Source organism: Rhamphochromis longiceps, linkage group LG17 (assembly GCF_057381845.1).
Source record: "Rhamphochromis longiceps isolate RC_006_pf linkage group LG17, R_longiceps_female_GT1.1, whole genome shotgun sequence".
Taxonomy (NCBI): domain Eukaryota; kingdom Metazoa; phylum Chordata; class Actinopteri; order Cichliformes; family Cichlidae; genus Rhamphochromis; species Rhamphochromis longiceps.
In genome coordinates this window covers 42,611,762-42,636,757 of record NC_140573.1, presented here as the reverse complement: position 1 = coordinate 42,636,757, position 24,996 = coordinate 42,611,762, and the positions used below count along the sequence as shown (strand labels likewise).

General features: G+C 43.1%; 1 protein-coding gene across 2 annotated transcripts in view; it reads right to left on the bottom strand.

Moving 5' to 3' along the window:
• Positions 1–7,093: 7,093 nt before the first annotated feature.
• Positions 7,094–24,996, bottom strand: part of lmo3 (LIM domain only 3) — a 48,862-nt gene continuing 30,959 nt past the window's right edge. Inside the window, exons 3-4 of one of the 2 annotated variants that reach the window (XM_085386014.1) lie at positions 15,354–15,479; positions 7,094–8,616 (exon numbers count right to left, since the gene is read on the bottom strand). In XM_085386014.1, coding sequence (XP_085242140.1) covers positions 8,511–8,616; positions 15,354–15,479 — 232 coding nt within the window. In that variant the 3' untranslated portion in view covers positions 7,094–8,510. The remainder of the gene's footprint in view (positions 8,617–15,353; positions 15,480–24,996) is intronic. The other variant, XM_085386013.1, reaches the window with a different exon arrangement.

Below are 24,996 nucleotides of genomic sequence, written 5' to 3'. Positions count from 1 at the left end.
ATCCATATGGTTGATGACACACGTTCTCTCCAGTGTACACTTTTGCCTCGTTGTGACACGGACAGGAATCACAAAAACGACATTATGCAACATACATGTTGTGTATTGAATAGTCTACAATACACAACAAGAAACAAGATGGTTAAATAATTAAGTAAGGGCCATATACTATGATATACTGCAAGAATTTGTATATTTACAACAGTGACAAAAAGAAAGAAAAGTAAAAGTGAAGATAGAGTGGAGTGAAGCGTTTGCTCAGTGACTTCCTGTCCCCGACTCGGACGCCTCCAGATTCTGCAAAAGCAAAATAGCACTTTGTACCACAGGCTGAAAACGTGTTGGTGCACACATTAAAGGATCTGAGCTTCCTTAGAAAGCATCACAGTAGGGCTGGGTTTTTATAATCGATTTATCGATTAAAATCGATTCTGGCTTGGATAATGTAAAAGCGATTCATTAAAATCCTGAATCGATTTTTTAATATAAATTTATTTTGCCCGAAATGCCAGAATCTCAGGTGAAATCTCACAAACTTTCAACAACCACCAAACAGCTAAGACAGTAAATGAGAGAAGGTAGACGGATTCTGCACAAAGACTTAAACACACAGCGCGACCCGTGGATCAGAATCAGTGAGATGTCGCCTTTCTCACAGTCGGGGCTGAAAGCCGACAGCTCGCTGATTCTGATGTTTCGGTGGGTCGGCGCTTTGTGTTCACGCCCTTTATGCGCCGATTCTAAAGCTGTTAGTTTGATCTCTCTCCAAACAACATTGACCGAACCAGCAGCAAAAGAAGATCCAAACTATGCTTCACATAAACATCGTCATGAATTCACTCCGACTTTTACTGTTTTGCTTCGACCACGATGCACAGCTCTCTCTCTCTCTCCCCCCTCTCTCTCTCCCCCCTCTCTCTCTCCCCCCCTCTCTCTCTCTCTCTCCCCCCCCTCTCTCTCTCCCCCCCTCTCTCTCTCTCCCCCCTCTCTCTCTCTCTCTCTCTCCCCCCCTCTCTCTCTCTCTCCCCCCCTCTCTCTCTCTCCCCCCCCCTCTCTCTCTCTCACAGTTTCCCGTCTAAAAATCTGTTTTCTTCATTATTCGCTTGCTTGTTACGCACAGGTCTACCGCTGTTTACAGGCTGTCGGACGACGTTTTTCTTCGTTTTATATTCTTCCGAAAAGAAAACCTAATTTCTGCCGTTCAATACTGAACAAATTTAAAGTTTTTAAAATTATGCAAAATGCAAAACACTTAGCCGTGTCTCTAATAAAACCGCTGTAACTTCAGAGGTGATGTTCATGTGTTGATTAATGGTTTTCTTTCGTTTTTGATGTACTGCAGAATATTTTTATAAAATCCCAGAACAGGAAAACCTTCATGTTTTTCTGTGTTTTATCTTCAGCTACTTTGACACAAAGGCATCTGCTGTGACGCCCACACCTGTGATAAAGTCTTGCGTGTGTCAGCTTCCTTTTTATAGATACAAAAATATGTAAATGTGCTGATCTGAATTATAATATTTCTGTCAAAATTTCCCAGATTAAAATCGAATTGAATTAAATCGAATCGTGGATCAAAGCGATTCGGGACGTGGTGAATCGGAATTGAATCGATTCTAGAAATCAGTGACGATACCCAGCCCTAATCACAGCATCACTCTTAGTCCTCCAGTTAAGTCTATTATTCAGGTGCATGCCCAAGTACCTGCAGCTGTCCACTCTTTCTTCACCATCTCCTTTTGTCTTGCTGACATTTAGACAGAGTCGATTTCTTCCTGACCACTCCACAGCCGAGAGTCAGGACGCTGCAACAGCATCACCCACCCTCACAAGAGGCTGATAAGCAAACTGAGTAAGAACCAGTCTCATCAGCACCTTCATGACATGTGACGTTAAGGCAACTGGTCTGAAATCATTAAGGTCAAAAGGGGTGGCTTTCTTTGGTACTGACACAAAATGTGATGTCTTCCGTAGCGTTGGTACCTTCTCCTGCAGCAGGCTACGCCCACACTAATGCGTTTTCGTTTGAAAACACTTCGTTTTCTCTCCGTTTTGGCTCCCGTCCACACTGAGACGACGTTTTCCCGCCGCTCTCAAAAACAAATACATTTGAAGACGGTGCGTTTGCGTCGCAGTGTGGACAGCGAAAACGGAGACTTTCGAAAACGATGACATATTTTAGTCATGTGATGCAGTCATGTGACCAATTAACCAAAGATAGCAGAGGGCATTATACAGCAGTTGTTTTGTTTGCTCTCAGTTTTGACAGCCCTGTTAAAGATTAATATCAGTCTGTACATGCTTCTCACTCGCTTTTGCAACTTTTTACTTTTGTGTTACTCGCAGCAACAACTCCGCCTCATTGTTAGTCCATTTAAAATACTCGGTGTTTTCCTCTGTGTTTTGCTGCGATGTTTCAACGAACCAGAAAGTAAATAAACGGCAGAAATGAGGCAGGCCGAATCTTCATGCGTTTCATGCAGGACTGGAACGTGAGTGTTTTTGGCTGTTTCAACGTGGACGCACAACTCTGTGAAAACGACTGAAAACGATAGTGTGGATGTAGCCTCAGATTGAAGAGTTACTGCAGGATGTGAGAAAGCCGGGCAGCACAGGACTTCAGGATGCTGGAAACGACATGATTAAGGCCTGCAGCTTTACCTTGGTGTAGTGGCCCCAGTTCTCTCCTCACGTCACAGTCATTTATAAAAGGGAAATTTGTGAGGAGGGTGTGGATGTATGGGGGAGGGAGCATGTAGTGGTGCATTGTTTGGTGGCCGAGGCGGTGTTAAGGTTGGCAATGTGTGAGGAGGGCAACAGGAGGTCCAGTAATGAACCTGCTGATAAACAGATTCAGCTCATTGGCTCTGTCCAGGCTACCCCCCGACTGCTGATCTCTTCAGTTCAGCTCAATTTCAATTCAATTTTATTTACACAGCACCAAACCACAACAACAGTCGCCTCAAGGCGCTTTATATTGTACAGTAGATCACACATTAATACACACAGAGAAAAACCCAACAATCATATGACCCCCTGTGAGCAAGCACTTTGGCGACAGTGGGAAGGAAAAACTCCCTTTTAACAGGAAGAAACCTCCGGCAGAACCAGGCTCAGGGAGGGGCGGAGCCATCTGCTATGATTGGTTGGGGTGAGAGAAGGAAGACAGGATAAAGACATGCTGTGGAAGAGAGACAGAGATTAATAACAGATATGATTCAGTGCAGAGAGGTCTGTTAACACACAAGAATGACAACCCACAGGTTTATTTCGGAGGCCTTGAAGGCCACGGCAGAGGCCGATGCTTCAGAGTATGAATGCGTATGAATGTATGTTAGTTAGAAAGCGCTGACAAAGCATAGACAACAGTGCTTGCATGAATGCGTGTTGTATAGAGCACTTTGAGCACTCCAGGAGAGTAGAAAAGCGCTATATAAGAATCAGTCCATTTACCATTTACCAAAATTTAAACTACAAAACTTACAGTGTTCACAGGTACTCAATGTTTGCCCCTCTGGACGCATAGCAAATGTCCTCATGACAGTTGTCCCATAGTTTTTCAAGCATGTCTGGAGTCACAGCAGCCACTGATGTTGTTATGCTGCCTACTGGCAACCGTGGGAAACTCATGGAAACTCGTAAATCTCCTGTTTAACGATTGAAAACACAGTCGGTGTTTTCAATGTCATTATCAGTGAACAACTATAGAATTCAAACGCTTTGAAATCAGATTATTCTTTTGATACACACTGAACTGTATATTCTGCTGCCAGGACCTCAAGAGCTTTAAAAGTAAGAAATAAAATCTTAAAATCAACTCTAAAGCAGATGGAAAACCACTGTAGAGTCATTAAACTGGTGTAATATATGGAGAAGTCCTGCTCCTGCATTTTGAACAGTGTGAAGTCTATTGATGGGTATTATTTGATATTGTGTTCAAATAATTAAAATCTTACTCTCAGCTGATTCGTCCATTCTAACCATCATCATCTGGCCACTTTGAAGAATAGTGTGTGTGTGTGTGTGTGTGTGTGTGTGTGTGTGTGTGTGTGTGTGTGTGTGTGTGTGTGTGTGTGTGTGTGTGTGTGTGTGTGTGTGTGTGTGTGGAAGGTGGCTTGCTGTAATCTTCCGTTCATGGTTGAATTGGTAGGCTGGGGCCTAAATGGACATCTGGTAGAAGTTACTGCTACATCAAAAGAAAGACCCTGAGACCCAAGAGGCTGAAAGTCTGCACAGTCCTGCTTTCACTGACTGTTAGTTTGTTTCTATGTGTCCTCATTGCATCGAAGCTACTGACAGTGATAACTTGTGTAATGCTTTCCCTGGACACACGCACGCATGCACGCACGCACGCACGCACGCACGCACACAATGGTAGTAAACAGTGCAAAAGTTTGCTTATACAGACATAATAAGCACAGATGTAATGTCTCCACAGATAGTTTGAGATTAGGATCTGAGATACTTCTTTAAAGCAGAGGAAATCAGATAGATACTACTTTGATACAAAGAATCAGTTTTATGTTTGTCTTTTTAAGAAGCAAACATTGCGTTGTGTTTTGTGACCTACTGATTCTGCATTTTGTTGTCCTTTGGTACTGACAGCAGAGCTACGCTTTCGCTAGAAAACTCAAATCCCACACAAACAAAAGTACATTATGCCTACAATAAAGCGCTAATGATCCAACAACTGGGATATACTTTCCAGGATGCCTATCACAATGTAGGGGCCAAAGGATAAGGAGCCATTAAAGCTGTGTTATCTGTTCCAGATAGCGTTGGTATGTCTGTAAAGATCATTATTTTTGCCCCTGCAGCCACTTGGCAAAGGGAGCAGGACTATCCACACACCCAGGATCAGCTGTAAACCATGGATGAAGATGCTAACAATATGCAGGCTTGGAGCGAATCCGTTTTTGAAGGTTCTTAATAGCTGTTAAAGCTCACGAGTGAAGGGTTCTGCATCGTAGTTTTTCTTTATGCTTTGTAAGGTCAGTGAAAATGTCAAGGACATGTTTCTACTGCTCTCAAGGTTACATGTGTTCAGGAGGAGGGAGGGCAGTGCAGATCCCACTGAGAGCGTCTTACACTGTGATTAGAAAAGACTCTGGAGTAAGACGAGGTGTTTAAACAGTCTCCAAAAAAGAATGGATGCTACCTAAAATGTAAATAACAGAATGCAGACAATGGTACAGAAAACACATCAGTCAGAAATTTTACTTAAAAAAATGCTGCTTTTGAATTTGATAACAGCATCATGTACAGTCTTATGGCACAATAATCAAGTAATAACTATTACTTATTTCTTTATCTTCAAACACTAATGCATTTGTCTTTAAACTGCAACAGCTCAATTCCTCACTTAGCGACACTGTTGTCAAAACAACAGTTTTAATTGTGCTCTAATATGTATACGTCGTCTTTAGGTTTAAAGCAATTTGCAAATTTTAATTTATTTTATTTGGTTTAATCCAAACTTTTACTGAGAAAAGGGTTTTCAAAAATATGCAAAAGACACAAGTGACTTTATCAAGGTTAACCAAGGGGTTAGATCCACTCACAAAGAAAAAGCGTGTTACACTGTGTTAGTGGTTACACTTTCCTTAGAGGGGCTGAAGCTAAGGAGAGAGAGCAGGTCACCTACTGATCGGTGCTTCGATCCCTGGCTCCTCCAGTCTGCATGTCAAGTATCCTTGGGCAAGATACTAACCCCAAGTTGCTCTGCGATGCGTCCATTGGAGTGTGAATGTGTGTGAATGTAGTTAGAAAGCACTACGTATAGAGAAAGTACTTGTGAGACTGAGTGTGACTGAGTGAATGTGGCATGTTGTATAGAGCGCTTTGGCTACGTTCACACTGCAGGCGAAAGCGCATCAAATCCGACAAATGCGACCATCTATCCGATCATGCTATGACAGTGTGAACGGCACAAATCTGATATTTTCAAATCCGACCTGGGTCACTTTCGTATGTGGTCCTGAATCCGCGTTTGCTGTCGCATTTTATTTGTCGTGTGAACGAGCACACACACACACACACACACACACACACACACACACACACACACACACACACACACACACACACACACACACACACACACACACAAATCGGATTTGAGCATTAAGACCTGCAGAGTGAACGTAGCCTTTGAGCACTCCTGGAGAGTAGAAAAGCGCTATATAAGAATCAGTCCATTTACCATTTAAGTTGTTGCTATTGGTAAGAGGTGATTGGTTGTTTAATTGTGATTTCAAATGTTTTTATTTATAATGATGATTATAGAACTCCACACCAAACCTTTCCCGAGTTAAGATATGACATCTTGGAAAATATACAAAATCACAAAACCAGCATTCATCAACATTTGAATGGTGCCGACCATCACTGAGTTCCTCTTCATCATCACCGACACAAACAACATAGACAGTCCAATAATAATCAGCATCGAGATTCAGGGCTGAACATCTGACTTCAGATAAGTTGATAAGAGCACTTAGCATCTGTGAGTAATTCTTATTGGTGCCACACTTAAAAATAAAAACACTATAACGTCTCCATGTAGAGCAGAGCAGCTTTAACATCATCAAAGATTTTCTCTCTTTGTCAGATTCAGTTAGCTTAACTGTAAAATCATGGAAACATCTGTGAAGTCCAACTTCACATCAAATAATTTACCTTTCCAGATGATCCTAAACTGTCAGTGTTGTTGAGGGCTGCAAGAGTAACATGTAAAAGAAGCTTTGTTTTTTCTTTTGCTCCATGAAACATAATCAAAATAGAAAAATTTGACACAAAAAACAAAACAAAAACTCACCTAAGTGGAAAAATGTAACTGTCAACCAAAGCTCTCTGCTCTTAGGTTGTGTGACCCGAACATCAGAAGGAGCAAAGACAACAAACCGATAACTGCACTTCTGATGACTCGTATATCATAAGCTGTAACACAGCACAGAGAACAGCTTCATTCCTGAGGCTGCTTTACAACTAAAGCTGCATCTTTGGGTTTGATACTGAACCCTCACTGCTTCAGCAAACACTGTCAATCAACAGTCAAATCAATAGGAAACAGAAGAAAAACACCATAACCACTGGTTAGACAATAAAACTTTATTACATTTGTGTTTAAAATTATTACAATTATAGTATTTACAGGCATTGTCCTAAAAATAAGATTCTCATGCTGGATGACACAAAAAGAAATCATTGTACAAGCAAGCAGAAATGAATGTACATCCACAATTTACAGATTAGAGAAGCTTCTTCCTGTCGTCCTGCTAACGGTGCCATGAGCTCAGATGGGTTCATACAGAAAGATGAGATGTTTTCCTCTCAGCTGACGAGGACAATGTCCCACTGTGGGAGGAAGGCGTTGTGGCCATGTGTGAGTGAAATGACTGAAACTATCCATGTTCAAAATTCTACAAACCACTTAAACATCCTCGGTGTCCATGAGTATTTCACTTTGACTGGAGGTTTTTAATAAAAGAAAAGCCGTCCCCACCGAAAACAACATAACCCATCACAGAATCATAGTGGCAGCGTCCCAGTCCAAAATACTGCATTTTAGGAACGGCGATAACTCTTGTCAAACCATGGAAATATCTCACACTTATAATCCTGTAACACTTAGTTTTTCTTATAGAGGTTTTTACACACTTGTGGGCTGCAGAAGGAGCTGACATGCTGTACTATTCCCCAATAAATCTTTTGACTGAGGTGTTAGCAAACAATTGCTTATTTACACATCCAGACATGAGGCAACTTCAGCAGCTGGATGTTTGTCCACCTTATTCAAAATGTCCAATATCAAGTCCACAATTAACCTTCATTTTTACCCTGGTTAAGTCTGACATATCTCCCTTCCCTGTTTGCTCTGCTAATGCTGCATGGGCAGCATAAAGGTAAGTGTTTCTCACTTGACTGTTTGTCAGGTTTGGAGTTTCAGGTTTCTGAAAGGATCCATGCAAAGCCTTAAAGGACGTATGACAGAAGTCTGTAGCCTGAAAGGATGTCCATGGACCGACACACGCACTCCCAAAAGTATTATTTTGCCACACTTGAGACAAAATGGATGGATTTCATACTTTTATACTCAGTTCTTCAGCACACAGTTTTAGTGATTGACGATATCCGGGTCGAGTTCAGATTCAATCACAGACTGTTGAACTGTGCAGTGCAGTTGGGTGCGATGGTAGGTGGGACTAGTCTTTTTTAAAAGAGCAAACAATGCCAGCAGTTGGTTAAAAATTCCTTTTCAGGCCAGTATTTGTTGGTTGGTGGGAAAAGGCAGCATCCAAAAATGTTTTTCACACGATACATTTTGTTGTAGGCTTCCAGGGCTTTTCCCTGCCACGGCGTCTTTATGGCTATTCTGTACAACAGTGTGTTTGCCCTCTCAGGGAGTCTTTCTTACGTATGTACACGTGGGGAACATGGACAGGAAGGCATTAGCACTTTTTCTGGAGTTTCTCCCACTCTTCCTCTTCTTCCATGTTGGCCTGTGAAGGTCAGCGGACCTGGGGAGCATAGCCCTCCTTCATTAGCCCCTCTTCATAGTCTGTCTGGCACAGAATCATGTTGTTCTTCAGGAAGAACTTGTCTCCAACACAAAACCTGCACAAAGAGAAAAGAAGGAGAACGTTCACATCAGAGCATCAAAGTTTCATTAATGTGAGGCTTTAAACAGGCCAAGCTTCCTGACAACAAACGCTTCTCCCTAACTACTGTATCCCAACACTGTCCTTTCAACAGCAGTGTTGGGACTATGGTTGGAGATGATGCAGGGGCTGGTTTGAGTGTTTGTGTGTATGCATATGTTTATCTCCAAAGGTTGATTCTGTTCATCTGGACGTAGCGTTTTGTGGGAGAAACGTTTCGTCATCATCAGGCGACTCCTTCAGTCTCAGCTGACTGCAGGTTTCCCCAAATCTTATAAACAGCACATTTGCATAATGACTGAAACCAGCCCACTGAGGGAACAAATCTCATGACCATTGACCAACAACCATGAGTCCCATTCACAGAGAGTTGGGGAATGGCTCCAATCACAGCATTGTAAGATGATGACAGATGTACCCTTAGGCCCCTCCTCCATTCAGAGATGGTCTTTCCCTCCTTGACTCCGCCCTCAAACCAGCGTTCCTCCCTGTCCAGGATGTGCACGTCCTCATCATTGAACGAGTGTCCACTGGCCTGTAGGTGTGAATAGACTGCAGAGTCCTGGCCTGACGAGGTGGCTCTTCTGTGTTGTGCCGTCCGCTTCACCAGAGGTTGTTTTGGTCATGAGAATTGTTCCTTCAGTGGCTGGTTTCAGTCATTATGCAAATGTACTGTTTGTAAGATTGGAAACCTGCAGTCAGCGGAGACTGAAGACGTCACCTGATGATGACGAAACGTTTCTAGGAGATTTTTAGGAGATTTACTTAATGACTGAGGATGCATCAAGATGCATATGTTTATATTTACTAATGGAGTGTTTAGTGTATCCTAACTAGATTATCTGTGTTTCTGGCCAGGGTTCCTTTACCCTTGCAGGAGAAACAAAACCCCACTGACCCAGGCAGCCCCACCTTCCTGTGCCTTGTTGTTATGGCGTTATTTTTGTGCCACTATTCTGAGCGCACGTAAAAACTATTTGCAGGTGCAAGTGTTGTATTTTGAGGAGAAATTTATTTTGAGTGAAGAAAAGCTGAATTTGAGTGAACAAAATTCATTCCTGCGTGCAAAAGATGTATTTCAGTGTTTGCTATTATGACTGAAACCACCTGCAAATAGTTTTTACGTGCGCTCAGAATAGTGGCACAAAAATAACTCCATATGTTGTGAGAGGGCAATGAAGGTTATGATGAACATGTAAGAGCAGTACGTTTTGTTGTATTGTCCTGAGGGCTGCTTATCTCCCTCAGTGTGCAGGCTCACCAAAGTCAGCAAGCTGCAGTGCCGTCTTTACCAGGGGGGAGTGGAGCTGGGATGTGGGGAGGGGGGGGGGCAGTGAGCCTCTGACTTCCTTTAGTGTTAAGACTGCTGAGTTCATTGCTGGGACCTCCACACAGTGAGTGGAGCTCGGGTACCTGACATGACCCACCTGTATGCAGGAGTTATTCAGGGCTACATTGCAGGTTCAGAGCATAATTTCTTACATCCACCTCAATGGTAACTTTAGTTACAGTGATTCAAACACACTGTACGAGCACAAACAACAACAACAACAACAACAACAACAACAACAACAACAACAACAACAACAACGACCCCCACTCCCCATCCAAAACTGCATTTTTAAATTCACCCTGATCACCCTTCAAGCCAAATGAACACACGATGGTAAAATGAATAATATTGATTTTGAGAACAAAATATTTTGGAATAATTCTGGAATTCAATTCAGTTTTATTCATACAGCACCAAATCACAACAACTGTAAGGTAGACCCTGCAATAATACATACAGAGAAACCCAACAGTCATATGACCCCCTATGAGCAGCACTTTGGCGACAGTGGGAAGGAAGAACTCCTCCTGAATGGTGCAGGGGGGCGGGGCCATCTGCTGCGGCCGTTTGGGGTGATTTCAGTTATAAATGGGAGGGCGGGTCTTCCAGGAAGCAGTCAAGTCACTAAGGCTGCAGCAGCTGGTGTGGATCAAAAGAAACAACTACAACTGGGCAACGACCAGTGAGGGGTAATAGCTACGATGCCAGATGTTGCTGTTGAGACCTCAGGGGCTTGAAGACAGAAGACTAAAGATGGAGAGATGGGCCTGATAGCCGCAGTGAAGTGGTTACCCACGTCTCGTTCAAGACACCAGGTAGGAGAGCAGTGCTGATTACTCAAGTGATTGTACCTTCAAATCCTACAAGCTCTAATTAAAAAACAAAATATTTTATGCCTGTCAAACTGTTACCTTTCGTTACCTGTTACACTTGCAACTATTTCATTTTTACGGTCGTTTCAGGCTTTTCCTCTTCTGCCAGCAACGACATATTAAACATTGAATTGTTTTACACACTGGCTGCACATGCCCAGTTACCAGCACAGGCACAAAGTGACAGAGACCTCTTATTGTCTGTTAGCCGGTGTCTCTGCTTAGCTATGCTGTCTGTTTTTTCCCTTCCACCACATCAGAGTGGAGCCTCCACCTTTATCAGCACTGGCCTTCTCCCAGACTGTCATCAGGCCTGCACTCCTTTGCGCCTTGCTAACTGTAACCTTCCTGAGCCTCTCTGAGCTGTGGCCTTGACTTATTGGAGAAACTGGGCCAGCACAGGAGAGATGATGAGACTTGACAACAGCCCCATTGATTAGCTGTCCCCCAGGGCTGATCTGTGGGTAACTGCTTGCTGGATGAAGCCTCATATCTCCTTCCCTATTCTTTACACCCAGTGTTGCCAACATCTTTTCTCTCCTCAGAACCAGCTTGTTAGCTCTAGGACAGCACTATTGCTGAATGATCAGATCCACTGTGGGGATCCTTTGTTTTCACTGATAGACCTCGTACTGCATCTAGTCCCCTTTAGTCCCTCAGCTTGATGTCATTTTAAAGAAATTACTTTTCCTTGTGACAAACATGTTATGCCTGAAGTGGGTTCAGCTGCAGATCCTTTTTTCATGGAAAGTGCGGCTGTCAGTTTAATAATGGTGATGACTGTTACCACCCAGCAAGACCTCCTCCTGAAACTGCCCGTGTGGGTGTGTCCTGCTGGCTCTCCTGCCTTTTTGCACAGCTGACTCCCATCAGCAATTAGAAGTATTTAAGGCCAGAGAAAGGTGTGCTAAAGGGGCAGAGAGCCATATTGGTGGTTGCAGCTAGTGAGCTGTGCGTGTGGGTTTGGTGGGAATAAGGTTAATATTAAATAAGTTCTCTAATCCAGTCTCTACATCTTTGCTCTGCACTAACAGCCCCATCACATAAGCATGGCCCTTTAACAGTTAAACATGGCAGTGGCCATTAGAGTCCTGCAGTGAGATGTGTATGAAATCAGAGTAATGACTGACTTTGAGTTTTCTGTCTTTAATCTGTGGGATACAGTGGGCTGGGTGTACTCACAGACCTACTAATGGCATGAAGACATGCCTGAATGACTGTGCATGAGTAGCGGTACATCCAAACCCGGGTGTAGGAATTCAGCTTTAAAACTTCAGCATAGCCTCTAACTAACCAGTCTGCAGGACTGGGGAATAATTAGACTTCATAACCTCGAATGATCTCGGTGTCAGCTCGTTTATTTATCAGATTTCACATGTTCTGGTGCACCACTGAGACATTTCTGGGTCATTTATAAAATTGCTTTATTGAAGGGTCCATGGGTCAAGGGGACTTTCATGTTTGATGGAGGCGATAAAATTGATATAAGTGAACAGTGCATCAGATGAGCGTGCCAGACACAGAACAGTAACACATTTTTGTAAAAATGACAGGACAACACTGGTTTCATGTTGGAATCTTTCCCTGGTTCTTCGCTCCATCTTGTTTTTGAGAGAGCGGACATTAGCTAACAAAAGGCTACAGGCAGCGGTGGTCATGTGGCTCTCGTGTTTGGTTCAGCCCACCTGTTTTGCCACACCTCTGTCTTGAGTGCTGTTATTGATGGCTGCTCTGTGTATTTGAGCTTGGAAGTGTTACGACCCGGAGACCACTCCCTGAAGAGTCACGTTGTGATCGATTGTACGAGCGGCTTGTACTTTTGCTTGAGGAAGATTAAGCTGTGTTCAGATTTCTCCAGTGTGGGGGGAGCAGGCCCACGAGATGTCTGGTCTGTGCTTTACGGGCTCCAGGCCCTTTGAGCCCCAAGACTGGGAGTCATCTGCACACTCCAGACTTACCCTTTGTTGTGGGGGAGGTTTTAGGCTGCATTGGGTAGGGCAATACACATGGCTTTGCTGGCTGTACTGCATGGTGACCTGCCTCTTCTTTTTAATTACACTGGTGGTTCTACGGCCATGGAGGATGGGGTTGGCCCTCCCCATCATTCCCTATTGGATGCTGCTGCCCTCCCTGGGATGTTTGTTGGTTCCAGGGCACGTGGCTGGATGTTCTGATGTGGCTGTTGACGTTGGGGGTGGTGGCTTGGGCCTCTTCTGTGTTGGGGAGGGTTCTTGGGCACCTGGAGTCCTGGGGCCCTGTTCTCAACTCACACCAGGGTGACTGGACTCACCCTGGGGAGGCCAGGGTTGGCTGGCGGTTGCCTCTGGCTCTAAGGGACTCTCAGCCAACTGGATGGACGTGCAGTTGTTGCCGAGATGTGTGGCTTCAGGTCTTCAGTACTCTTGGGGGCTGCGCATGGCCTGGATCTTTCTCTTTCTGCCTCTGGCTCCTGGGGGGCATTACTGCGGCTTCCCACGCTGGTTATAAATTACTTTTCATGACAAAGACACATACACACACCACAGGGAGACAGTTGATTTGTCTATCTGAACATTTTCATATTTTTGTCTTCCAGATGCTGTATGTTCATTGCCATACAGCCTCTGGTTGGAGTCTCAGTTGCCTCATGTCTGCCACTAGACTTGTAGTCAAGACCGCCTAAACCGAGACCAAGTCGAGACAAAAAAGTCTTTAAACTGCAGCCAGGTGCTGCTTCGTTTCTGTGTTTCAGGCATATTTATGTGTTCTTGCTCTTGCACAGCCCTCCTCACCGCTGTCTCACTCACTGAGAGGACAGACGCTCGCTCCACTTGACTGTCGCGTCCATCACCCACATGATGATATTATCCTATATCCTCGCATGTGATTGGCCACAATATGGAGGGATTGGAGCATAGCTGAGCCACTGTGTGAGAGCTGAGCAGCCAAAGGAAATTAAGTGAGGAGCAGCTCTCGTTCAGTGGGAGTCGACTCTTCTGATTCACTACAAAGCGCTCTGTAAGCACGTCTCCTACAACTGATGCTTTTGAAATGACACATCATCGAACGTTACGTCGTGTTCATGGACACTGTTGACTCCAGAGGCGGAGCCAGACATTTTATACACCCGGGGCGTAGTATGCATGGTGGGACTAAACCCCAATTCAACCAGACCAGACCCAGAACTGATCCAGAATTAAAACAGGACTACAACAGTTCAAAATCAGGACTGCTTATGACTTAACCGATACAGAACCAGAATCAAAACTCGATGATAGTAGCACTAAAAATCACCATAGACCTGCACTACACTTATTTTTTAATTCTACCAAAGTACACTATTTAGATTCAGAAAGGTTTATATAATTATTTAGCCTTGTTGTGCAAACAAGCCTGCATAACTTAATACAGCGGTTCCCAAACTTCTTTTGCTAGGCCCCCCTTTTGTTTAACAAGAAAAATGTTGTCAAGAATGTGGGATACTGTTTGTCCGTGATTTAAACAGCCCAGCGCTGCTCCCGATGAAGGGAAAAGCAATCCTGCAGGGAGACCTACCTCGGCACGTGCAGCTGAGGCCAAAGGGCAGATATGCTTCACCATATTTTCTAGTCTTTGGCTTAGAATGAAGTTGGTTTGGTCAGAGGGCCCGGTGGCGCCAGTGTCCGGCAGCCTCGCCTCTGTCAGTGCGCCCCAGGACGGCTGTGGCTACAATGTAGCTTCATCACCAGTGTGTGAATGTGTGTGCGAACTGGTCGCACTCTAGAGCCCTGAATAGGAGAGGCTGAAGACTGACGTGGCAGAACAATTACTCAGTGCAAACTGTGTATAACTAACTTCTTTTCCTTTAGGGTGCTTAGTATGTCTGGTTTGTGTGTGCATGTGGCTACAACAAAGCTATTTGTGGAAAAGCAACAAGTGAATCATAAGGACCTTGGAAACAGATACGATACACTTCACATACTTATGGCAACATCCTGTTTTTGCCATTGCCTCCAGAAAGTGTCTTCAGAAACCCTCCACTGTTTCCATAATCGTAATGAAGTTCTGCGAAATGAAACCTCATGGGCTCCCCTGAACGTTCAATACTCATATGCATGTCTCATGAGTCTGTGTATGACTGTTCAACAAATTCCAAGGCTTTTTGGACCAACTGCATCACCACTCAGTCATCTTCTGATCTGAGTAGATAAAACTGTGAGCGTGTTTCCTGTGGCCTCTGCCATCCCACAAAAGAGAAAACGAGGCGAATTAGAAAATACTGAAAACTGTTCAGTTCTTGTTTTTTAAATGAGTTTAAAAAAACTATAGCAATTCAATTAAACCAATCTCTGCTAACTATGGCCCTGTTTTTAACAAATCTTGAGCATCATGATGTGTTGCTATTGTTCCTTTTTGTGCATCTTGTACTGAACTGCAGTACATTGTAACAGTGTACAGTGCCTTGCTATCCTGACCAGCTATTTGTATGAGTACAGATATGAGAAAAGAGCAGAAGTTTGGTCCACTCACCTCTGATTGCAGAGCTGGCATGCGAAGCAGTCCAGGTGGTAGACATTTTCCTTGGCCCTCATAACCATCTCGAAGGCTGGGATTAGCTTGCTGCAGGCTGCACAATTCCCCGTTACACCAAACAACCTGAGGCACAAATGAACAGATGCAAACAAAAATATGTGTGTAAGTTATCAAATTAAGGAATCAGTGGAAAACTCCTTATATATCTAACTTAGCAATTGGCCTCAAAACTGTTTTCTAATTCGTGCCTGCTTTTATTTTTCATACTTTGTGCATTAATTCAAGGATAATTGTAGTGTGAGAGTGCTGTTGAGCCAAGCAAGTAGTAATGACTTTATGAACTTCTTCACAAATAAACTTTTCATCATTACAGAAAAAAATTAACCGTCTCACCGACACATTATTACTTTCAATAGCACTGACATTTATTTAGACTCTTTCTCAGATCGATCTTTCTGAGTTAACTTCAATAATTACTTCCTCCAAACCATCAACGCGTCTTTTAGACCCCATTCCTACAAAACTGCCCAAAGAAGTCCTGCCATTAAATATGACAGTCTCTCTATTAATAGGCTACATATCAAATGCCTGGGAGCAATAATAAAACCTTTACTCAAAAAGCATCTCTAGACCCAGCAGTCTTAGCTAATTATAGGCCAATCTCCAACCTTCCTTTATATCAAACATCCTTGAAAGAGTAGTTGTCAAACAGCTAACAGATCATCTGCAGAGGTTTATTTGAAGAGTTTCAGTCAGGTTTCAGAGCTCATCACAGCACAGAAACAGCTTTAGTGAAGGTTACAAATGATCTTCTTATGGCCTCTGACAGTGGACTCATCTCTGTGCTTGTCCTGCTAGACCTCAGTGCAGCGTTCGATACTGTCGACCATAATATCCTATTAGAGCGATTAGAACATGCTGTAGGTGTTACAGGTACTGTGCTGCAGTGGTTTGTATCATATCTATCTAATAGACTCCAGTTTGTATAAAAATATTCTGTCTCAGAGCGATGCTGAAAAACTAGTTCATGCATTTATTACTTCTAGGCTAAAGTGTTATACCGACTCGCTTTGCTGAATAGTGATATATCAGGATGTCCTAAAAACTCCTTGAAAGTCTTCTGTTGATCCAAAATGCTGCAGCTGAAATACTGACAGGGACTAGAAAGAGAGCATGTTTCTCACAAACGGGGTTCTGTTCATTGGCTCTATGATTGTAGGGTCTTAGTCTTACAGTATCAGCGTAACTAACAGCTACAGTGATCCGACCTGCATCAGTTTGGAGAGGCCTACAGCTCATCACCCTCTACAGAAGTCAGTACCCCCTGATGAGAATTTCAGACTGGCTGATGACCTCAACACCTTCTACTGCAAACTTGAAAGACAACCACTCATACCTCCCATCTACTCACCCTAACCCCACACCCACAGAAAAGACTAATTGGAGTCCTCCTTCCCCTGCCCCTCTGACCCGCTTCCTGTGAGGAAGATGTGTGTCTGCTCTTCCAGAGACAAAGACCCGAAAGCTTCCAGGACCGGTTACGCTAATGCCTGTGAGCCTGTGTCAACCAACCCCCCTCATCTTCAACCGGATCTTTAACAGATCTCTGGAGCTGTGGGAAGTTCCTTCCTGCTTCAAATGCTCCACCTTCACAGGATTACAGTACTACAGGCCTGTCACCCTTAAGTCTGTGGTCACAAAGTTCATTGGAAGAATGGAAATTACATCACAGAGCACCTGCTGGGCCCCCTGCAGTTTGCCTACTGGGCAAACAGGTTGGCTGAGGATGCACTCAGTATGGGATTGCATTACATCCTGCATCACCTCAACCAGGATACTGTTTGTGAACTTCAGCTCAGCCTTCAACGAAGTAATCCCAGACATCTCCATCTGAAGCTCACCCAGCTTACAGTGCCCGCCTCCACCTGTGACTGTATCACGAGCTTCCTGACGGACAGGCAGCAGCAGGTGAGGCTGAGGAGCGTTACATCGCACACCCCAGAGGTCTGCTCTCTCCCCACTGCTCTTCTCCCTCTACACTAACGATTGCACCTCAGGAGAGCCATCTGCGAAACTTCTGTTCGTAGACGACAACAACGCCATCGGTCTGATCCAGAGCGATGAGGAGTCCACGTACAGAAAAAGGAGCAGCTGACCTGCAGTCCAATCCTTCATTAGTGTGCACAAACGTGGCCAAATAAAGAGGATTCTGATATAGAGCGCCATACACTTATTCTTCTTTTTTATACTAAGTTAATATACTGTGTTGTGTTGTTTGTTACGTTGTGATGTGTCATATCGTGTCGTGTTGTGTTATATGTAGTGCCGACGTAGGACAGTTTTTCCAATTTCATTGTACTACTGTACTATGTATGACTGTGCAATGACAATAAAGAGTTATCTTATCTTATCTTATCTTATCTTATCTTATCTTCAGGTGACTAATGTTGAAATGTGGTACGATACAAATACAATTTAAGTGACTGAATCGAGATGCTTGTGAAGTGTGTTTGGAGGACACATGCATCACCTTATGTTTGTGTTTTGTAAAGTGTTACAGTGGGAAACACAACTTCTTATACCACCACTAATAGTAGGTAGTATTCAGATTTTACTGTGACCCGAGGCAGCTCTACATGTGTTCAGTGCTGAACCATCTGGAGAACAGGAGGAGCTGCACGAGGACGCTCTTCGTGGACTGCAGCTCATCATTCAACTCCATGATCCTCAACATCCTGACCACAAAACTGGACCACCTTCAGATCCCCCAGCTGGCCTCAGTCAGGCTCCCCCCCCGACGCAGGGCTGTGTCCTCATCCCCCCACTGTAGCCCCTGTTTACACATGACTGCACACCAATCCACTCAGCTAACGTCATCGTCAAGTAGGTTGCTGGAGCCATCGTGGTTGGGCTCATCTCTGACAGAGATGACACATCGTACAGGCAGCGGTAGAGAATTGACCCGCTGGTCCTCCGAAAATAACCTGATGTTGAACGTTCTTGAAACAAATGAACTCATCATGGACCTCCTCCGTGTCCTGACGAAGAATAACTAGAACAGGAGCTGCTGCTGGCCTCGTACCGCTCCTCGTGGAGAGCGTCCACTCTTACTGCTTGGGTGTTTGTTACGCAGGGACAACTGCTGAGAACAGGAAAGCTGTGCAGAAGGTAATTAACACCACCCAAAAAGTAATTGGCTGCCCTCTGCCAGCCCTGGAGGATATTGTAAGCCTCTTCTGCCTCAGGAAAACCAGCGGCATCACAGTTGACCCCTTGCATCGCACCCATCCCCTGTTTGACTCGCTGCCCTCCAAACGGCGCCTCAGGTGAATCGGCTCCACCTCCAGACTCACAGCTTCCTCCTCTGGGCCATTCGGATTAGTAACAAACATCCACCCATCTGAGCCACGGTCTGAGTAACCTCATCGCTCGGGCCGCTCACACACTCAGACCAAATCATCTGCACTACTTCCAAGATCTTTCCCACCTGCACTCCAACATGGGCCTTCCTGTTGTTTTGTTTATTTCTCCTGTTTGTTATTTATTCCTGCTGTCTTATTCTATTCGATTCAATGGCGACAAATCACAAACTTGTACATAAAATATTTGTATGTACAGTTCATGCTCAGATTTGTTCTTACACCCTGTTTATAAATGAGGCCTAATTATTTGTCTTCCCTTTATTTCCACATCGTTATACTTTTTAAAATGAGTTTTTAGTCGTCTCATAGATGTTAGAATATCTGTGAAGGTTCTCAGTCATCCAGCTCATCGTAGTCTAAGGAGCTTGGAAAGAAAAGCGTCTAGACTTCTTTAAGTTGCTTGAAGACGTTTCACCTCTGATCTGGATGAGATGACCATAGATGTTAAACCAGGTCTACAGGTGCAGCTGAAGCGGTCGGCTCGTTGGTGAACGTGTTCGGAAACAGTCAACTGAAATTTCTGCTTTGAGCTCAGGATTTACTTTCACCGTTGAACAAGTTTGACTCCATCTGTATCTCACGCATGTATTTTATTATTCTGGGAAATTCACTAAAGAGAATTATGGAGATGCAAATACTTCTGTTGCTTTTGGTGAACGAGAACGAGAGTGACAGGCGTCAGAGAGGATTTTTCCACTGAGACATACTTGGCCCCAGTCACAAAAATACGCCACAGTGAAAAATAGCAGGGCCACAGCTTGTGCCATCGAAATAGATGGGACGTGGCCAGCTCTGTTGCCCAGGGAGGACCTTATTATTGTGTTCCCTGCTCCAGGGACATTAATGTGAGTATTCGTTACTACACAGTGACCAAGACCAGGCTAGCAAGAGCAAACACATATCTGATAACAAAATCATATTACAAAATAACCTATTAGGCAGAGTTCTGGAGGCACTTTTAGCCTCCATTGTTAAAATGATAAAACAGCATGCCACTCAGTCTGTAAGAGATCACCATCTGATGAATGAACTCGTGGGATATGCAGGGTTGTTTATTAACCTTCAGAAAGGATGTTTCCCAGAGGCAAAGAAGCAGATAGATTGTGCTCATATGAATATCTACAGAACTAAGGGCCGTTGTCAACATACCTTCAGACAGTGAAGCATCTCTCTTGTTACACAGCAATTGGGTGAAAAACAAATAGGACCTATTTGATGGATTAGTGTTGCCTTAATTAAAGGAATTTTGCCTTTCCATCGGAGAAATGAAAATTTGGTGGCATCTCTTCTGATTTGCAGAAAACTGGATTCTGTGGAAGCTTTTGCTGATTTGTCCACTTGCAGAGACACTGAGTGTTTGTGGACAGCAGCTTTATACAACAACTGTTTGAACCTTAAGTTACACTGTAGCTTCCTCACACTGTACACGGGCACATGTGAGGTCTTTGTCATTCAGCAGCTGATCAGTATTTGGATAATAAATGATTGCCCTTCAAAATAAATCATTCAGGACTCTGTTTGAATCTAAATGGTATTCAGTTTTGCCATTTTCTGGGTCTGTCCATGCTCTCTTCTCACCTCCTGAAAATGTATGGCAGCCTGTGCAGTGGAACAGAACCACCACCTGAGGACTTTGCTTTAGAAAACTTTAGCTGAAAGTCCTCAGGTGGTTTGATATGAGGGATGGTTAAATCGGTAAATAAGCCGACGACTTTCCTCTGAGATTGATTGAATTAAAATGTAACACGAGAGCACAAAACCTTGACATTAGTATCATTTTATCTCACGTAATGCAGAAGTGATTGCAAACTGTGCAAGATCGTATGCTAAAACAAAGCCTTTAAATTCCCTCGTGATGTTTGCACAAACATTAACTGACTGCTGCACATACACACCCAAATATGATTGGTTCTTGTCCAAGATGTGTGTTTTGAACAAAACTTTAACTATAATCACTCAAATTTCAATAAAAAAAAAGGATTCATATAAAAAGTTGCACTCTTTGGGAATCTCTCCATGTGTTTTACCTGGTAAACCGCATATTATAAACGATGAATTAACTATACACTATAAATTAGCTTTTCATTGACTTTTCAATCAGCCGAGTGCAACAACTCATTAAAGTTTGTAGACGGTGTTATCACAACAAATGAAAATAATTAAATGTAAATTTAATAAATTTAACATTATTTTTTTCTAAATGGGGAAAAAATCAAATTAATCAGTTTCGAGGAGACCCCCCCACCCCCCACCAAAAAAACAAAACAGTAATATTCAGCTATTAAACTAAAATATTTTTGTCTTATCAAAGATTTGTTAAAATCTTTAACGTTTGCTGCACTTTAATCGGCAGCTCAGTGTTTTATAAGCGTTGCCTCTAGCTAACAGAGTATTAGTCTGAATGAAAATGGTTAATTTTGAAATGATGCATTAATTGATTTTCTACTCAAAAAAATTAATTTAAACTTAAATGTTTCAAAAATGATATGCAAACGTCATCGCCTACCTTTCTGTATGACTTCAACCATCTCCTTAAAAGACTAAACCTTCTACCAACCTATACTAATGGGAACATATTACCAGTTTGAACATTTCCTGGAGTCTCTTAAAAAGCCGAGTCTAAGCAGGGTTCAGTCTTTGTTGTACTGTTGGCTGCCAAAGGCTGTTCAAACAAGTAGTGCACAGTAGACCTCGGCTCACCCAGTGAGGAAGGAGGATGGATGAAGTTTACCTGCCATCAGTCTTTCACTGCTAGACCAGTTGTACAAGACCCCGGGCCTGATGGTACCAGACTGTCACTGGTAACAAATACAGCAGTAAAATAAGTACTGAGGTGCTATTCACATAAAATTCTCCTCACATGTCAATAACAACGAATACAAAGAACCCAAACCATTGATGTCCATAAATGATGTATAACAATGACGGGTAAAAGTGATTGAACACGTTTACTGGAATCTATTTAAGACTTCAGGCAGAAGCCGTGATGAGAGCTTCACGACGCCTCCTGTATGGTGAAACTGGTCGCACAGAGTGTTCGAGTGATTTTGGCCCATTCTTCCACACAAAGTCCCGAAGGTTCGATGACGTTTCAGCACCGGAGTCTTGCACGGTGAGGGTACATGCAGAACGTGGCGGTGAAATGCAGAACCTATTGTTTGTTTGAAACAACCATAGCTGCAGGTGCTCCTCGGCTCTTAGGCAACTCTTCTGACCATTTTTCTGACTCTGTCTGAAATCTTGTGCTCGCTGGAACGACAGTAGATTATTGTGCGACCAATGCCACAGTATATTTGGCAACCACAAGTTTGTGACAGTCTTACGAGAGCTCACCATGAGGTGTTTCTTGTGTGACACATTTTATAGGCCATCAGCTGATCTTAATTTGCACTAAGTGGCAGGACTGCTTTCTAATCACTGATACTGTCATGACTCTACATGCCTTTATGCATCTGCCTTTCTTCATGTGTTCAATACTTTTCCCTGTGTCATTATTACTTTTAACTTAATTATGGACATATATGGTTGGATTTCTTTGCATGTGTGGATCGGATGGGTTATTACTGACATCTGGTGAGAACTGAATAGAAAATTGGTGACGTGTTGCTTATTTTACACACAGATTTGTCATCTGCATCTTGTCCAGACTGTCGGTGGTACAGCGGTTGGACATGTCTAGAACAGTGTTGCTTGTGCTTTAAGAGAACACCAGGCATCACATATGCTTCATACCTGAGAATAATAATGTATCTTTAAAGAGGCCAAATGTTTCTTTTTCTTGATAAAACACGTTTTTGCTCATTTATTCAGCTTCCATGACTTCACCATACTGTCCCACACCACATAGCCCAAAACGGTCGAGTGACACAGCGGCTCTAGTGACGGCTTCTCTGTTGACCTGCAGGCACAGTTAAATAAATAAAGAGACATCAGTTGACCCGTCTATCATTCATTCGTCTGAGTTTTCCAGCACAGGAGAACAATTGGATTAATCCAGCTTGGACAGCAGCTGCTGATAGCAGCAGAGCTTCAAGCAGCCATCTGAAATCCTGATAGCAGTCTTGCTCTCCACTTCCTTCCCCAAACCCCAATCTCTTCTATCCCTCTTATCACATCAGTTGCTCCAGCCTCAGCAGGCATTCATCAGCTGCTGGATTAGAATTTGTTTCCTAACAAACCATTGATCATCAGCCTATTACTAGGCAAATGACAGTTAATTACCCACTACATTAACCACCGGGACCTGGGGACTGACTCCCTGTGCCATCAGTCAACATGATGAATGTGGCAAGTTCAGTAATGCACAACCATTCCCTCATCCGCCTGTCGTGCTGAGAACAACCCCTGGATCTCACTTCTAGGCACCCAGAAAGAAATCTATGGCAATCTGCATAATTACAGAACCCGGGTTAATAACAGCCAAAGGATTTCTAGCATCTCACCACAGGATTTTTAATGGGGTTGTTCTTTGTCCAGTTTTGTCTGATTTGGAATTTAGTCACAGCCAAAAAAAGCTTAAATGCTAAAATACAACAAAAACCAGCAAAACAAACGTTGAGAAAGGCACAAGACGGAGAAGGCAAACAGAAATATGGATCTGCTGCAGGTGCTGATGTTAATGTTAAGGTTGGAAGATCTAATCAGACTCACGCAGTTTACATACCCTGCATGTATGACTACTGATTGTTATTAACACATTTTTATTTCATTTACTGTGGGAATAATCTGAGACTCTCCTCCTGGAGTCCTGAGGAAGTCCTGAACCTGAAGCTCTATTAGTGCTTATCTGCAACTGGACGCTCCTAACGATGAGTTATTGCTTGCTTTCAGAGACTGGAGCCACATGGAGGAACATTGCCCTGACCTGTATGTCCAGAAGAGAAGCCACATTGTTACTTATTTACCGTCTACAGAATTTGCTTAAAGAACCAATGAACTACTGGTGGCGTCAAGCTAAGTTACAATGAAACCCTTAAAAAAAACCAACTTGTGTTTATTTCTTGTTTTCTAACCAGAGCTATCCCAGCAACACCAGTGAACTAGGTCCAGTCTCTGGTGCAATGTGTGCAATGTCGCACACACATAAAGATTAACAGCAAACACACAAGTATGAATCTAGGAAGCATGAATGATTGTTTTTTACAACTGGAATGCTCTAAAGTCTTGACTGGTACCAGGAGCAAACTCAATAAGTGTGTCCATTTGGCACTAGCTCACATGTGACTGCTATCGTCCAACCTTTCTATGAACAGCACATGTCAGAGCAGGACATTAAGGCACACTGTGAGTGAATGGACAGACACAGACAACTTTTCCAAGAGTTTCTGGGTCTCTGTTGAGGTTAACTTTCATAGTTCTTGATGTTTGGGCTGCCTCAGAGTGCCTCTTACTGATAGGTACAAACAGACTATGATATTTACCCTGAAACGCCAAAGCTAATTGCCCATACCAATCACTCCAGCATCAGTTACTATAGTACTGCGAAGCTGCAGGGCAGAACGTCTCATGTTATCCCAGCAGGCAGTGGTCTTCAGAATGATCAGTTGTTGTTGAGCAGTCCTCCTCTGCCTCGTTAACTGCTGGTTTATTATTGCACACTTGTCTGGTCGAGCTGTCACAACTTTAAAACCCTTAAGGACCCACAGTGACACTGGTGTCACTGCCCCTTTACACTTAGAGAAAAACTATTTATAATGGTTTTAACTTTGACTTTTAACTAATAAAGTCCCTAAGTGACGTCTACTGCACAAACTAGTTCAGTCATGTGACAAGTGAGGCACTCTGGGTGTTCAAGACACCATTTTCAAAGTCTTGGTCCACCTGGTTAGCTAATGAGACCACTATGCTAATTTTAAAATCTTTCTTTTCTTTTTGCAAAGGTAAGCTTTTACTCATTCAGCAATTCTAAACTTTAGATAAGATGTCATAGGTCATTTGTAACCTAGTTTGGTAATATTTCTGAAACAATTTGATCTAGAATCAGTTTGTTAAATATCGCTGTGACAAATATGTCACATCGGGCATTAAACTCCAAATTTTCTTTAAAAAACTGATGTCACATATTTGTCACAAAAAGACAAAAACTGATCCTTTGCTTAGTCAGTTTAGCTCATTCAGTTATTTTAAGTAAACGTATTCTTTGTTGTTAATTCTCAGTCATATTTAACTAAATTCAAGCATAACTAATTTATTAAATTACCTAAATTTGTGATGGAACT